This window comes from Chelonoidis abingdonii, chromosome 2, assembly GCF_003597395.2.
Source record: "Chelonoidis abingdonii isolate Lonesome George chromosome 2, CheloAbing_2.0, whole genome shotgun sequence".
NCBI classification, from domain to species: Eukaryota; Metazoa; Chordata; order Testudines; family Testudinidae; genus Chelonoidis; species Chelonoidis abingdonii.
In genome coordinates this window covers 10,551,174-10,567,239 of record NC_133770.1, presented here as the reverse complement: position 1 = coordinate 10,567,239, position 16,066 = coordinate 10,551,174, and the positions used below count along the sequence as shown (strand labels likewise).

Sequence of the window (16,066 nt, the reverse complement as noted above, 5' to 3'; positions counted from 1 at the left end):
GGGGTTGTTATAAATGTGTATGGGTAGGGTTTTGTGGCCTGCCTTGTGCAGGAGGTCAGACTAGATGATCATATTGGTCCCTTCTGACCTATGAGTCTATGAGTCTATGAGACTCGCCATCATCCTCATGGCCAGGTAAATCGACCTAAAATACTCCAACTTCAGCTACGCTATTCACATAGACCTAGCCTTACACTGTGTTTGTAAAACATGCAGCAGCGAGTCTCGGAGCCCAGGTCTGCAGACATGGGTTTGCACGGCAGTGCTAAAAACAACCATGTAGTCATTGTGACTCGGGCTGGAGCGGCGGTTCTGAAGCCCGCCCCCGTCTCTGGGTTTCAGAGCCCAAGCTCCATAAAGAGTTGCAACACCTCCATAGCTGTTTTTAGCACTGTAGCACGAGCCCCATGAACAGAGTTGGTAGATCTGGGCTCTGAGTTTAAAACACAGCGGCGACATAGCCTGTTGTCTAGAGAACTTGGTATGTAGAGATGGTGGCATGAAGCTGTGGAGGGTGCAGGTTGAGGGACAGGGCTTTCAAGCTGATGGATCTAATTGAGACTTGTATTCAAGGAGATTTGTGAATGAAGGCTGTCTTGCAGAACATCAGCTGTGATGTCTTCTTTACTAGCCAGTAAATATTTGGCCTTCATACAGGCAGGAGGCTGAGCATCAGGTGACAGTGAAATCCACCCCCAACTACAGAGCTGGGGGAGAGATGTTCATTAACCTTTCCGCTATTCTGCTCTGTGGGCTTGAATACCAGCCTGCACTGGGGTTATAATAAGTGAGAACCAGATATTGAAGTCTTTGCTTAGGCAGAACTCTCACTGTAGCCAGTCGGGATTTAACAGGAATAAGGACTCTAGGATCAGACCCGAGGTCAGCCGCCCCGCTCTTGTTATTGGAAGAGGAGTCTGTAACAGCAGTTCCCGGAAATGTTTTCCGTTTATATAAATGATGGGTATGTCACTTCATGGCGCAATACAAATATCTGACTCATGGGAAAAAAAGAAAGTTTGTGATGCTGGCTGGGAATCTATGCTTGTGCAGCCATAAAGCTCAGGTATTTCAATCTTCCGTTGGATCTGAATGCTGCTTTTCTAAGCCCACTGAGGTTTCTGGGAAGAGATTCATATGAAAGATGATAGAGTTTCTCACTCTGAAAGGTGATGAAATTTCTAGCCTGGCCATTTATATGCCATAGGAAGCAATTCATATTTAGTAGGGGCTAGTAGAAACATTCCTTAAGAATGACTGTCATAAATGGATAGCTAAGGGTTAATGTTTCTTTTACCTGTAAAGGGTTAACAAAGGGGACCAAACACCTGACAAGAGGACCAATCAGGAAACCGGATTTTTTAAAGCTTAAGGGAGGGACTTTGTGGGTCTTCTTTGTCTTGGGTCTGTGTCTTTTGTCTGTCTCTCAGCTATGAGAATGTTCTTTCTATCTTCTAATCTTCTGTTTGCAACTTGTAAGTACAGGTAGAAAAACAATATAGGCTTTTATGTTGTTTTGGGTGTATTTACATGTGTGTAACTTGCTGGAATGTTTAAATTGTATCTCTTTTGAATAAGGTTGTTTATTCATTTTTTTCTTTTAAGCAATTGATCCTGTATTATTGTCATCTTGATACAGAGAAATTTTGATGTCTTTTTTCTTTCTTTTTTTTATATAAAGTTTTCTTTTTAAGACTTGTTTGAGTTTTCTCTCTGGGTAGGCTAAGGAACAAGGGGAGGGAATTCTCTTTGTGTTAGATCTACGGAGGATAAGCTCTGCAGCACCAGGGAATTGGTGGGAGGGGGAAAGAGAGATAGAATCATTTCTGTTTCCTTGTATTTGGGGTTTGTCTCTTTGTGGAATAGAGGAGATATGCTTCTTGGTATTGTGATGTAAAGAGATTGCATCAATACTCTCAGGTTAGCCCAGAGAGGAAAGTCTGGGTGGGAGAGGGAGGGGGAAGGGAAGTGGGGTATTTCCCTTGCCGGTAAGACTCAGAGCTTCTGGGTCTTGGGGTCCCTCCAGGGAAATTTTGGGGGACCAGAGCGAGGCAGGCGCTGTAATTCCTGTCTGGTGGCAGCGAGATAAGATCCAAGCTGGTAATTAAGCTTGGAGGTTCATGCTAAGCACCCAGATTTTGGACGCTAAGGTCCAGATTTGGGAGAAAGGCTTAATGTAATGACACTTTTATCAGCGTACGAGAAATCAATCTATATATTAGGTAGGCTATAACCCTACTAAAATTTCCTACACTTGGGTAACCAATTGTTATCGGTCTCGTCATAAGGTGGATGGCTCCTTGAAGGAGAGTCGGGGTCCAATCTCTTTGTGATGGGCTTCTTTAAGGAGTAAAAGCCAGCTTGGTCCACTTGCAAATAATTAACTGCTGAGGTCGCTGGCTGGCAGCTAATTGACTGGTGAGTGCCTGGACCTGCGCTCCAAAAGAAAGGAGGTTTCTAAGGAGAGGCGCTCCCAGAGGAGCTAGCAGGAAGAGGGTGTCCACATGCTGACCTGTCCTAGCCAACAGGTGAAAGGAGAGTGTAAAACAGAGCCAACTAGGGAGAAGCTGACTGAGGGTTATAGCTGGCCTGAAGCATAATCCAGCTCCAGGAGGAGGGCGGGGGAGTCCCGAACCTGGGGAGGAGGCTTGTTGGCCTTAGCCCCAGGGTCAGAAGATGGAATGATGGGTTTGCATTCCCTCAGCTGAGCCTGGGGCTAGCTGGCTCAGGTAAGTTAATGAGCCCAGCTGAGCGGCAGCAGAATTGCCTGATTGGCCAGCCCATCCCATTGGCTGCAAGGAACCAACAGGCCTGTTTTAAGCTCAGCAGCAGTGGCAGGTCACCAGCTGCTCAATGCATACATCTGCAGCTGCGATATCTCCTATATCTGCCTTGTTCCCAGCCTTGTTCCAGACTTGCTCCTATCTCATTCCAATCTGCTCCAGCCCTGCTCTCTTGCCTGGCTTCTGAGTCCAGCTCTGATCCTTGGCTTGTCCTCTGCTTCCTGTTCTGGCTGTAACCATTAGGCCAGGCTCCAGCTCTAAGCACTAGGTCAGACTGCCCACATCCCAGTCACTGACAAAGGGCTGGATTTAAGTCGCTAATACTGAGATAATAAATGAGACCCACACAAATGAGTAGCTTATTCTCAGGAGCCAGGTCTGACTCAATGATTGCAGGCAGCAAGAGGGAGCTGAGAGCTGCCTAGCTGCAGGGCCATGCAGGACCACCAACGGGCATGCTGGAGGCTGGTGCCTGATCATAGGACCCTTCTGTCCTGAAAATCTGTTCATTAGAATGATGTTGACTAAAGGCTTAGTCCAGCATTTTCAGGGACAGCTAGTGATTTTGCATGTCTCCGTTTTTGTGGGTCCGGCATGACAATTTAGCAAGGCCTGCTTTCTCCGAAAGTGCCTGAGCACCCTTGATCAGCCTCCTCGAGGCAGCGCGGATGGGCTGGCTGGGCAATCCTGATCCCCAGCCCCGCCCCCTCTGCCTGAGGCCCCGTCCCTTCTGGTGGCCCAGAGCTGGGCCCCCAGACCGGTAAGTCTTCTATGTTACTCCAAATCTCACCCCACATGTCTAGCCACTCCTGAAAATACTGGCCTTGTCAACCTGAATCAGAAGGGTGTAAACTGCATGCTTCAGCTTGCTCAATAGATTGGGCTGCTTTTAGGTAACTGAGGTGGAAGAATTCTCCCATGGGGATGTATCACAATGACATGGAAAGAAAAGGGTGGCCTGAACATAGGAATGGGGAAACATGAAACTCTGAGTCCTGTACCTCCTGTCTACCTGACTCTCTTTATTCACGTGTATCTCCACAGCAGCAGTGCCTTCCCGCTTTAACATTAGACCAGAGTAGGAGTGGTCAAACTTACTGGCCCTCCAAGCCCCATATGACAATCTTCAGAAGTTCGAGAGCCGGGGCACGCCTGCCAGGAGCTGTGGGTTGGAGCTTCAGCCCTGCTCCTGCTGAAGCCCCAAGCTCTAGCAGGTGTGCCCCGCAGAGCTGAAGCCCCAAGACCCCCTTCCTGCTGGACAGAAGCCTCAAGACCCTGCTTCATGCTAGGTAGAAGCCCCTACCACACCACACCGCTGCAAGGCAAAGGTCTTGAGCTTCCCCCCACGCCCAGTCTGGTAGGTGGAGAGTGGAGGCACATGGGGGGCTCTGTGAGCCACACTTTAATGATAAAAGAGCCGCATGCTCAGAAATACCCTCCTGCATTTCGCCTCATTCTCAGTCTTGATTTCTCCTGTTACAACAGAAGCTACTAAAACAAACTGAAAAGAGCAGGATTGGATAATCTGATGACTACTAATGTCCACTGGCAACTATGTGTGTTAGGGAGATGGCCTGAGGCTAGTCAGATCCCCATGCATTCGGGTTGGGCATCTAACTCCCATTGATTTAAATGGGGGTGAGGCTGCTAAATACCTTTGTGCATTTCACACACAGGGCCTCAGCTGATTGTCTGCAGCCTCCGGAAGGAATTCTTCACCCCAGTGCACCTCCCCAACCTCATCGCTGTAATAGACAGGGTGCACTATTTATCCCCTTTTCTGAGGCGTCTGGTAATAGCCCTAGCTAGAGGCAGAATGCAGGAGTAGAGGGTCTGTGCTCTGATTCAATGTGACAGCTCCTTTGTACCTAACACATAGACCATACCTGCTGTAAGCATGTATTTCAAATTCAGTTGGTTGGTTTGGGTGACACATCTATATAAAGAAACCATAAGATCAAGCAACTTGATCTTTTCCTCCATGGTCCTTTGCTTGGCCCGTTGTTTGCACAACCCCTGTGAGAATGTTAAACAGGTGTGCCTGCAATCACCCCTTTTGGTAAAAACACCGAGGAGTCCTTGTGGCACCTTAGAGACTAACAAATTTATTTGGGCATAAGCTTTCGTGGGCTAAAACCCACCTCATCAGGTGCATGGAGTGGAAAATACAGAGGTAGGTATAAATACACAGCACATGAAAAGATGGGAGTTGTCTTACCAAGTGCGGGGTCAGTGCTAATGAGCCAATTCAATTAAGATGGAAGTGGGCTATTCTCAGTGGTTGACAAGAAGAAGTAAATACCAAGGGAGGAAAAATCACTTTTGTAGTGCTAATGAGGCCAATTTAAACAAGGTGTAATCTTGTCAACTGCTGAGAATAGCCCACTTCCACCTTAAATTAATTGGCTCCTTAGCACTGATCCCCCCTCCTCCACTTAGTAATGCGGGGTCTCTTCATGTGTCAGTATAATAATGCCTGCAGCTGTAATTTTCACTCCATATATCTGATGAATTGGGTTTTAGCCCACGAAAGCTTATGCCCAAATAAATTTGTTAGCCTCTAAGATGCCAGACGGACTCCTCATTGTTTTTGCTGATACGGACTAACACGGCTACCACTCTGACCCCTTTTTGCGTGCACTAAAAAGCCTGACTCAGAAGTGTTGTGTGTGTCCTTAGAATAGGAACAAGTCAGACATTGAAAAATCAGCTCTACTCTCAATAATCCATCGCTAACGCTCTCCGGAGCAAGGCACTGCACCTCTATGCCAAGCTGGCTTTGCCAGTACATCATGGCGCACAACAATTCTTTCCCAGATGTCCAGCTGGCCCACGTGCTCAGGGTGTAACTGATCGCCATATTTGGGCTTGGGAAGGAATTTTCCCCTAGGTCAGATTGACAGGATCTCTGGGGGTGGGGGTTTCCTTCCTCTGCAGCATGTGGCACAGGTCACTTTCAGGTTTAAACTAGTGTAAATGGTGGATTCTCTGTAACTTGAAGTCTTTAAACCATGATTTGAGGACTTCAGTAACTCAGCCAGAGATTGGGGTCTGTTACAGGAGTAGGTGGGCGAGGTTCTGTGGCCTGCAATATGCAGGAGGTCAGACTAGATGATATTGATGGTCCCTTGTGCCTTAAAGGCTATGAGTCTAACTCTGCCCTGCATTGCTAAGAGGCAGTAACTTGGGTTGTTGATACAGAAGAGCAAGTTAGCTGAACTTTCAGTGGAGAGTTCGGCTATTCATTCTATGGGGAGCCAGGACTCCCAAGTTCTGTTCAGAGCTCCACCATTAACTTGTCGTGCCCGTTTGGCATACACTAGGTTTTTCAGACATAAGAATCTAATGTTGGAAATCTGGATAAACTGCCTGATTTTCAGACCGTGACTCCCAGTGAAATTAATGATAACTGGTTGGTAGATGCTCAGAGCTTTTGAAAATGACTCAGGAAGGTGATTGGATGAGAGTTGAGGAGCCTAACTTTGGGTAACTTTTGTTTTTTCCCCCTCAAATCTTGGCTTTTAGCTTCAACATGTCTTTGCTTCAATTCACCCATTTCTAAATTAAGTGCAAACACTGACTTTGCAAGAATGTTTTAAAGCTTAATTCATTAAAAATGACCTGCAATGGTGGGGAAAATACCATATTTTTTTTATCTTTGCTCTGGTATATAAAGAAAGTGTGAAAGACAGTTGATTTCTCCACTTGTTTCTTAGCAGTCTACCCTGCTTTTCTTGGAAGACTCTATTGATGATAGGGAAACTCATGGAATCCTAATGTGTAAAAAGTATCCACTGAAAACAGGATGGGCGTGGGGCACTAATCTTTTTACAGCTATCTGGCTTTGTTTCTTTCTCTTAATGCATATTTAACTCAAATGCCTGAAAGACAGTTGGGAGAAAAGATCTCTTTGTTAAAGAGTCAACACCCTCTCCATGAAGGGACCTACAACTCTCCCTCTTCAGTTCTCTGGTCTTGCACAGAGACAACCATTAGAGTAAAAAACAGGGAAGAGAAAATGTGAAGTTCTTGATATTACTCAGGTGAAAAATAAAATCAAGCTATCTTTATGCATTATAAAGAAGCAAAAGTCTTCTCTTTCTTTTCCTTTGCAGTGTTTGTAAAGTGTCTTGGGAACTTCTGATGAAAGCTGTTGCAGAGATGCAAATCAAAACCATTTTTTATTAGTAAGTGTTGCTTACACACACAGTGAAAAAATCAGTATCTGGTTAAATTGAGGGGAAGCATGATAATGCGCTGTCTAAGAAAGCATCCTATAATTAAGATCAGTCTGGGAATCCTTTCTGCTTGCTCTAAGTGGCTGAGTTAATTTCCCACAGAATGTGGATATCAGAGCTGGCTTGGAAGAAGAAATAATTAGCATCTTCATTCTGCAAAGAGCTAACTATTAGTGGAAGCAAAGCACTGTAGTAGCTGGTACCTTACATACTCTAATGGCTTTCTTGTTCTCCTGTGGCAGATCACTTTCCCTGCTGCATCCCTCTATCGCCTATAGCACCAGGGTGATGCAAGCCAACGCGACAGGCGAAAGCACAGGAAGGGAATGTGAGGCCAAGCAGAGTTAAAATGCAAACTTCTGGACTGATGTATTTGCTTTGCATCAAAGTTGATGCTGATGAGATCAAAAGAATGATGAGACGAAGGCAGGGCAGGGGAGGTCGGCAGCCACTAGCCTTTACGCTGCATCCAGGGACACTGGAAACAGAACAGGAGTACTTGTGGCACCTTAGAGACTAACAAATGTATTTCAGCATAAGCTTTCATGGGCTAGAGCTCACTTCTTCGGATGCATAGAATGGAACACACAGACAGAAGATATTTATACATACATATAGTGAAAATGGAAGTGAAGGGTTTGAATTTTGCTGTTCTTGTAGCTGAAGTTGCGTATCTTAGATTGACACCCCACCCCACCCACAGAGTAGACCAGGCCTTAGAAACAAAGGCACAATGAACAAAGGCATAATAAGATCCAATGGTTGCAAGTTGGCATTCGAACATTCTAAATAAGGTGCAACTTTTTAACAGTGAGGATAGTGTCACGTCACTTTTATAGGCTAGAGTAGTTAATCATTGGAACAGATTATATGGGGATGTGGTAAATTCTCCATCTCATGGAGCATTTAAATTATTACTTAATTGTTTTACAGTAGCACCTAGGAGCCCCAGTCATGAAACAAGACCCCATTGTGCTAGGCCCTGTGTCAACAGTTGATGTCTTTCTACAAGTTATGCCCTAGTTTTCAGCCACAAGTTATTGGGACTCATAAACTTTAAGGCCAGAAGGGACCATCATGATCATCTAGTCTGACCTCCTGCATGCTTCAGGCCACAGAATCTCTCCCACCCACTCCTGTAACACCCATAACCTTTGGCTGAATTACTGAAGTCCTCAAATCTTTCAAGACTTCAGGTTACAGAGAATCCACCATTTACTCTAATTCAAACCAGAAAGTGACCCATGCCTCACGTTGCAGAGGGTAATGGAAAAACCCCCAGGGTCTCTGCCAGTGTGACCTGGAGGCAAATTCCTTTCTAATCCCAAATATGGTGATCGGTTAAACCCTGAGCACGTGGGCAAAACCCACCAGCCAGACACCTTGGAAAGAATGGTCTCTAGTAACTCAGAGCCCTGCCCATCTTGTGTCTCATCTCCAACTGCTGGAGATATTTGGTAACAGCAGTCATGGATGGGCCATTTGCTATTGTAGGCAACTTCGTCATTCCAACCCCTCCGTACATTTATCAAGATCAGTCTTAAAACAAGTTCAATTTTCTGCCCCCGCTACTTCCATTGGAAAGCTGTTCCAGAATTTTACTCTGATGGTTAGAAACCTTTATCTAGTTTCAAACCTAAACTTATCGATGGCCAGTTTTTATCCATTTGTTCTTGTGCCAAAATTGGCCCTTAAATTAAATAACTCCTCTCCCTCCCTGGTGCTTATCTGTCTGATGTATTTATAGTGTGCATTTACATAGTCGGAAGGAATGTTTCCCTCCCCGATGGGAATCACTAGATGAAATTCCCTGACCACTGTTTTGCCAGGGGTCAGACAAGATGATCATAATGGTTTCATTTGACCTTCAAGCTATGAAAGAGTTTTGTCAGCACGAATTTAATAGGGTCACGTTATTCATGAAAGGTGAAGCCATGGCTGACTGATGGAAATTACCTCCTGCAACTGCTGATAAAACCTTTGCATCTCCCCAGGATGAATTGTGTATGTGCCACACAGGGGTGGCTCCAGGCACCAGCACACCAAGCGTGTGCCTGGGGCGGCAAGCCGCGGGAGGCACTCTGCCAGTCACCGTGAGGGCGGCAGGCAGGTTGCCTTCGGCGTCATGCCTGCGGATGGTCAGCTGGTCCAGCGGCTTCGGCGGACCTCCCGCAGGCTACCACTGAATTCGCAGGACTGGGGACCTCCCGCAGGCAAGCTGCCAAAGGCAGCCTGCCTGCCGTGCTTGGGGCAGCAAAATACCTAGAGCCATCCCTGGTGCCACGTGTGGCAGGAAAAAAACCCAACGATTTTAGTGGTAAACCTTGTTTAGCAACATTTGATTAACACATAGGTAGAATAATGAAAACAAGAAGGTTCCGTCACCTCTTTGTATAGATTGGCTCCCAAATGGCCTGATCTAGAGCTCACTGAAGTCAAAAGGTGTCTCCCCATTGACTTTAGTGGGCTTTGGGGCAAATATCACAAGTCTACCTGGACAGACTTTGGAGGAAGAGAGAAGAGATTTTAAAACCTCTAGAAATTGCCTAAAACAACTTTTCCATGCATAACAATGTCATGGATCAGCAGTCCAGCATCTCCAAGATCTCGTCGGATGAAAGCCCTGTGCTGTGTATCCCGTAGGGGAGATCAGAAATCTTTCCAAAGGATCTTAGCACCTGTTCCTAGCCCTGCTTATGAACTGTCACTGGTGCAGAACTGAACAAAATGCTGCAGTCTTCAGATCACTGTATTCTTGGGCAAAATTCTTTCTTGGGGAAAGAAGGAAACATTTTTTTCTGACAGGCTGTTTACATAAATTATATGGCCAGAAGAGACCATTGTGATCATCTAGTCTGACCTCATGTACCGCATAGGCCATAGGACTTCCCTGTATTAATTCCTGTTTGAACTAGAGCATATCTTTTTTCAAAAAACATCTAGTCTTGATTTTAAAATGTCCAGTGGTGGAGAATCCACCAGAACTCTAGGTAAGCTACTTTAGCTGTTGAAAATGTGCACCTTATTTCTAGTCTGAATTTCTCTAACTTCAACTTCTAGCCATTGGATTTGTTTTACCTTCATCTTTTTACAAAAGCTTAATGTGCATTAGAAGCTGCTCAGAGGTTTGGAATGACAGAAGCAGTCCCAAAGGAGATGGGTTTGTGGACAGAGTACAAGTGAGGTGGTCAGATGTGTGATAAGTGCAAGCTATCACATGGATATCCATTATAGCTATATCTTGTCTTTATATAGCTTGAAATCTGTTTACTGAAGGATGTAGGCATCGGTTCTTTCTGTGCCTTGCATTTCAAACAAGAACAAATGAACTGTAATGTAAGTATTAGATGTAGACATTTAAACTACACTCAGAACAAAAATGTTCTCCTTTAGGAAGCCATCCAGTACTTTCATCTTGTATTTTATATTTTATTCCCTCTTGGTCCAGAGCAGGGGTATGCAACCTATGGCGTGCGTGACAAAGGTAGCACGCGAGCTGATTTTCAGTGGCACTCACACTGCCCGGGTCCTGACCACAAGTCCAGGGGGCTCTGCATTTTAATTTAATTTTAAATGAAGCTTCTTAAACATTTTAAAAACCTTATTTACTTTACATACAACAATAGTTTAGTTATATATTATAGACTTACAGAAAGAGACCTTCTAAACTGTCTAATAATGTATTACTGGCAGCGAACCTTAAATTAGGGAGTATAAATGAACTCGGCCACCACTGCTGAAGGCTGACGCCCTGGTCCAGCGTATTCGGGGTAAGTCTACACTACGCGGTTATTCCGCTTATTTACCTTAACCAAGTTTTGTTAAACAGATTGTATAGCGAGTGATGTGGCCACCTAAGCACATTACTTCGGTTGGTGTGCATCCATGGTCTGATTCGCTCGCGTGATTTCCGGAGCGTTGCATTGGGTACTATCTGTAGCTATCCCTTAGTGCTCGCACTCTCCCCTACCCCTTGGAATTCTGGGTGAGATCCACAGTGCTGATAGGCACACTTCATTGTTGCGGTGGTTCTGGTAAATGTCGTCCACTCATTCCTTCCTCTGGGAAAGCAATGGCAGGACATCATTGTGCCCTTTTTCCTGTTCCCCTGCAGCATTGCCCTGCATCTGGACCAGCGAGGCGTTCAGTATTCTTTTTACTGTTCACCAGTCTGTCCACCTGATGCCGCATGCCAGGGCGATAACTTGCAGCGCTTACCACCAGGCGGATTCATTGCTCGGGGTGGGATGTATTGCATGCTAGCAGAGACCGGTTATCAGCTTCGTTCTGTACGTTGCTGCATTGTAATGGCAATGAGATTGGTTATCTGTCATTCTATACCGTCAAGTCTCTGCTTCATGGGATGCCCTGGCTGAGGTCGCTGGGGGCCGCAAGGCAAAAATGGGAATGACTCCCGATCACTTCCCTCCTTTCTGGTATCTAAATGTCGTCCTGCTCGAATTGGGGCAAGTTATAGCGAACCAGTGCTACTCAAAGAGCACAGGCTGTTCCCATGTCAGATCCCCTCAGAAATGATGAGTGGCATGCCATTCACGGGGGGTGCCTGCAACACCCCACCCGTGCTCCCTCCTCCCCAACCTCCTGCGGCTACCGTGGCCCGTGTCCCCTCAATTAGTGTTATGAAGTTATAAAGAATGCACGAATAAGCACACATGACTGTTAGTGAGATAAAATGAGGGGGGCAGCCTCCAGCTCTATGACAGTCCAGCAGCAATTCAGCCGGTCTAGAAGGGCCGCATCCCCTGCTACTGATGTCCAGCCAGTACAGATCCTTTTCTTCTACCACAGCGAAAGGCGAGAGGTGGTTGGGATGCCTGCTCGAGACTCTACTTGGGAATTGGACCTGTCATTCCTATTTTTACCAGGGTCCCGTCCCTTCACCTGGAAGCCAGCCAGCGAGCACTTTCCACGGGCTGATGACGGACGGCAGTAGCTATTGCACCATCTGCCACGGGGAGAGGGACAGGAGCGGATACTGCTCTTTCACTGCTGGCAGCATCGCATCTTACCGCTACATTCAGTAGACCATAAGCTGTGACATTGAAAGAAGTCAAGAAATGATTTTCTATTCCCTTTTCTTTTCCATGTGGGCAGGTAGGGAGTTAAATTGACGAGCTTCCTGAACACGCCGGACAATGTGTTTGAACCTTACAGGCCTTGGGAGCTCACGCCAAGAATGTAAAATATTTTTCCGAGACCTGCTGTGGACTGTGGGACGCTGGAGTCCTCGTACCCCTCCCTCCCTCCATGCAGGTCATTTATTCTTTGGCTTTCCTTTCGCTTGTCACGCAGCACTGTGTAGCCTGGAGATTTTTTTTCAAAACACTTTTGCATATTCGTCTTCTTGTAACGGAGCTCTGATAGACACACGATTTGTCTCCCCATCCAGCGATCAGATCCAGTACTTCTCCTGTACGGTCCATGTTGGGAGCTCTTTTTGATTTGGGACTGCATCACCCTGCTGATCAGCGCTCCACGCTGGGCAAACCAGGAAATGAAATTCAAAATTTCGCGGGGCTTTTCCTGTTTACCTGGCCACTGCATCCGAGTTCAGATTGCTGTCCAGAGCGGTCACAGTGGTGCACTGTGGGATACCACCCGGAGGCCAATACCATTGATTTGCGGCCACACTAACCCTAATCTGACATGGCAATACCGATTTCAGCGCTACTCCTCTCGTCGGGGAGGAGTACAGAAACCGATTTTAAAGAGCCCTTTATATTGATATAAAGGGCCTCGTAGTGTGGATGGGTTCAGCGTTAAATCGGTTTAACGCTGCTAAAATCAGTTTAAACGCGTAGTGTAGACCAGGCCTCAGATAATATGTCCCGTGGTTGTGAATACATTGTAAGTACCTAGGTTGATAAGCCCCGAGTTCTAGATGTTGAGAGATCCTGTTGTGAAACCATCTGTTTTCCATGGGTAGAATTCTGATGTCTTTATCTTTGGCCCTAGTGGTCACCACTTCGTGGGAAGAACTGAGATTTGTAGTTAATGTTAAAAGTTGGAAAATTGTATGTTAATGAATCTAAAAGCGGAGGTTACAAGAAGAAGATATTCTCAGTGATTTTCTTTACAATCTCCAATAATCCCACTACTAAGCTGCATTCGAAAATTTCCATTTACCCCAGTAAAAACAAAGGTAAAGCTTTGATTATAACTTCCAAAGGGAGTTGAGATTGCTTTTCGGCTTTCTGGTTGTTCAAAGCATTGTTTGCTCTCTCTTTATTGATCTGAGGTATCAATGGAGTTGATGCAGTCTTGGCAAATCAATTGCGGAGTTAGGGTCTTGGGTAGCATGGATGAAAACATTTGGCCTGTTTCACATCAGTAATATTTGCTGAAGAAATATACCTTGACAGTGGTTTTCTGAGTTCCTTTTACTACTGGAAACATATTTTACTAAGAGCTTTTTTTATTTACAATCCAGTTCCACCCTCTGGGACACTGGACTTAACCACAGCCTTTTCCTAACCTTTGGGGAATTGTTCTATGCCACGTCATGGGTGAATCTTGAACAGAATTGCTAGAGGGAAATGGCTGCAGTATCTATCTATCTATATGTTTATTAATAATAATGATAATATTTGCATTCTGTATGGAATTCTGATATATTTTTTCATTCAAAATCTGAACAAAATGCAAACATTTTGAAATTTCCAGGGAAACAAAAATTCCAAAAAAGTTCAGTTCAGGATCTTCGGGATATCTTGTTTCAATAATGTCAAAACATTTCCTTTAATTTAGTTTTGATATTTATATTAAAAATTAAATGTAACATCTATAAATTAAATGGTATAATAAACAGTATATAACATACTAAAACAATATTTTAACATAATCTCTGTCAAAACAAATTGTGTTGAATTGATCATATCAAAATGAAACATTTCCACGTTGAAATGAAAGTCTATCAAAATTTTGTTGAAATCGACTTATTCCCACAAAACATATCAGTTTTGATGAAACTGCAGTAGCAATAGCGAAGTCCTAAATGGACTTCATGGATGTCTTGCATGACTCTGTTTTGGGGGTTTAAAAAAATCTGCTGGGGTATAATTTACTCCTTCCACCCAACACATCCACCATAATTTTGCACCTGTGTGAGTGACAGTTTCAGTGGCATGAGGAATGGGGGAGTTAGAAAGGAACAGAAGCAGTCACATCTTGTGCACGGGTTGGTGTGTTCAGATCAGGTTCTATAATTTGGAGGGGGAGCAAGAGATTTAATCTGAGAATCTCTAGTGTTTCCATCTATAAAATGCACCACTCACTATTAACCCAGATTTGTCTCAGTCCTATGCAGATGTGGCCTGTATCTCCCTGTCAGTTCCAGAAAATGTTTGATACCACACATGCTGTATCTTGAAACTGAAGTTATTGAAAACTGCATGTTTAAAGAAAGTAATCCCAAATTATTTCACTCTTTCCTCTCCATTTGTCAGAGTTAAATCCCTCATCTGGGTCTTCGGCACATATTTTTAAAATCCCTTTTTGGTTTGCATCTAAGATCAAGTGTAGTATTGTGAGTCAACCTCCATTTAGAGCAGTATATAGTTCACTAACGTGGGGGTAGTCTTAGGGATCTAAACAGTCCTTTCCAGCTCTAACTTCTGTAATCCTCTGATCCAGGTTTGGGATTTGATTGAGAGAGTTGGAAAACTGGATAGAGCTGGTTGTTCGCAAGGTAGCCATGAATCATGCCCTGCACAGGGTTTCTCTGTGTACTTTCCATACAGCACAGACAGAGCAGTCTCTGAATGTTGTAATATGGTCATCTCTTTCTCTTCTCTTTCTGAAGGTTGTGGAAGGATGTGGGACAACATAACCTGCTGGCCCTCAGCAGCAGTGGGAGAAGTTGTGGTGATGCCATGCCCCAAATATTTTATCTTCTTCTCCAGTTCTCTGGGTAAGTGAAACTAGACAGTTCATTTACTATAAATGTCGCTTGGTATTTTCTAACTTGATCCACTCCGCCTTCCTTCCAGTGAATGGCAATCACGCTATTGTGTGAAAATTAAAGTTGAAATACTCCGTGATGACTATTCAGAGGTAATGGACATGTGCTACTCCCCATTGACTTCAGCTGGAGTTGTGGGTGCTCAGTCTGTCTGAAAATGAGACACTGTAGCCAGCCGAGGGCTGTAATGCTCTAGTCTAAGAGAGGTTATAGGTAACTGGGTGGAGTTTAATAGGCAAGGACACACAGGAGGTCAGGCTGGGTGACCTCATGGTCCCTTCTGGCCTTAAACTCTATGATTCTTTATCAGTTAGAAGTAGGTAAGTAGCTGAGTAACAAAGCTACTTGACTACACTCTTGTATCTGTCTCCTCACTGGTAGGCCCAAATCCCCAGCTTACTGACATGGATTCACAGTTATTATTTTCCATTGTTTCTTTATATTACAGTAGAGAGCAGACACACCAGTCACAGTTGGTGCCCCATTTTGCTAGGTGCTATATAAAACATACAGAGTCCCTACACCTTTCACTCCGTGGATGGGATTATCGCTGAACGTTGGCCTAACTCTGCTCCCATAGAAGTTAATGGGAGTTTAGCCAGTGACTTCAATGAGAAAAGAATTGGGCCAACGCTGTTCACTTTGAAAATCTCACTCTAAGAAGTTGAATAGAAAGTAGAAAAATATTTTTTCCCCCTTGGAAAATTTTGACAAAAACGGGAAAAAATTGTTTCTTTCTAAATTTTCCACAAAAAATGTTGAGGGTTTTTTTTGTTTGTTTGTTTGTTTGTTTTTTGGGGGGGGTGAGGGAGGGGGGGTTAAGTGAAAATTTGAAGACCAAAAAATTCCATCCAAAAACTGAACAACTTCAATTCAGAAAAGTTGCTGTAGTACTTCATGGGAGTTGTAGCTTGGGTACCTCATGCTCCCATTATCCTCTTTAGATCAGGGTCCCTGGTCAGATTTCATCTCGCATGATGCTCCACAGTCTTCTCTCATGGAGAGGGAGGCAATGTATCATGTGAGTCCTTGGCAATAATGCATCATGGGAGTTGTGGTTCAGC

At 44.7% G+C, this 16,066-nt stretch overlaps 1 protein-coding gene across 1 annotated transcript in view; it reads left to right on the top strand.

The window, feature by feature from the left end:
• The window catches only part of VIPR1 (vasoactive intestinal peptide receptor 1), a 187,073-nt gene that overhangs the window by 79,647 nt on the left and 91,360 nt on the right, over window positions 1-16,066 (top strand). Inside the window, exon 3 of the mRNA XM_032779886.2 lies at window positions 14,844-14,951. Within this exon, the coding sequence (XP_032635777.1) occupies window positions 14,844-14,951 (108 nt within the window). The remainder of the gene's footprint in view (window positions 1-14,843; window positions 14,952-16,066) is intronic.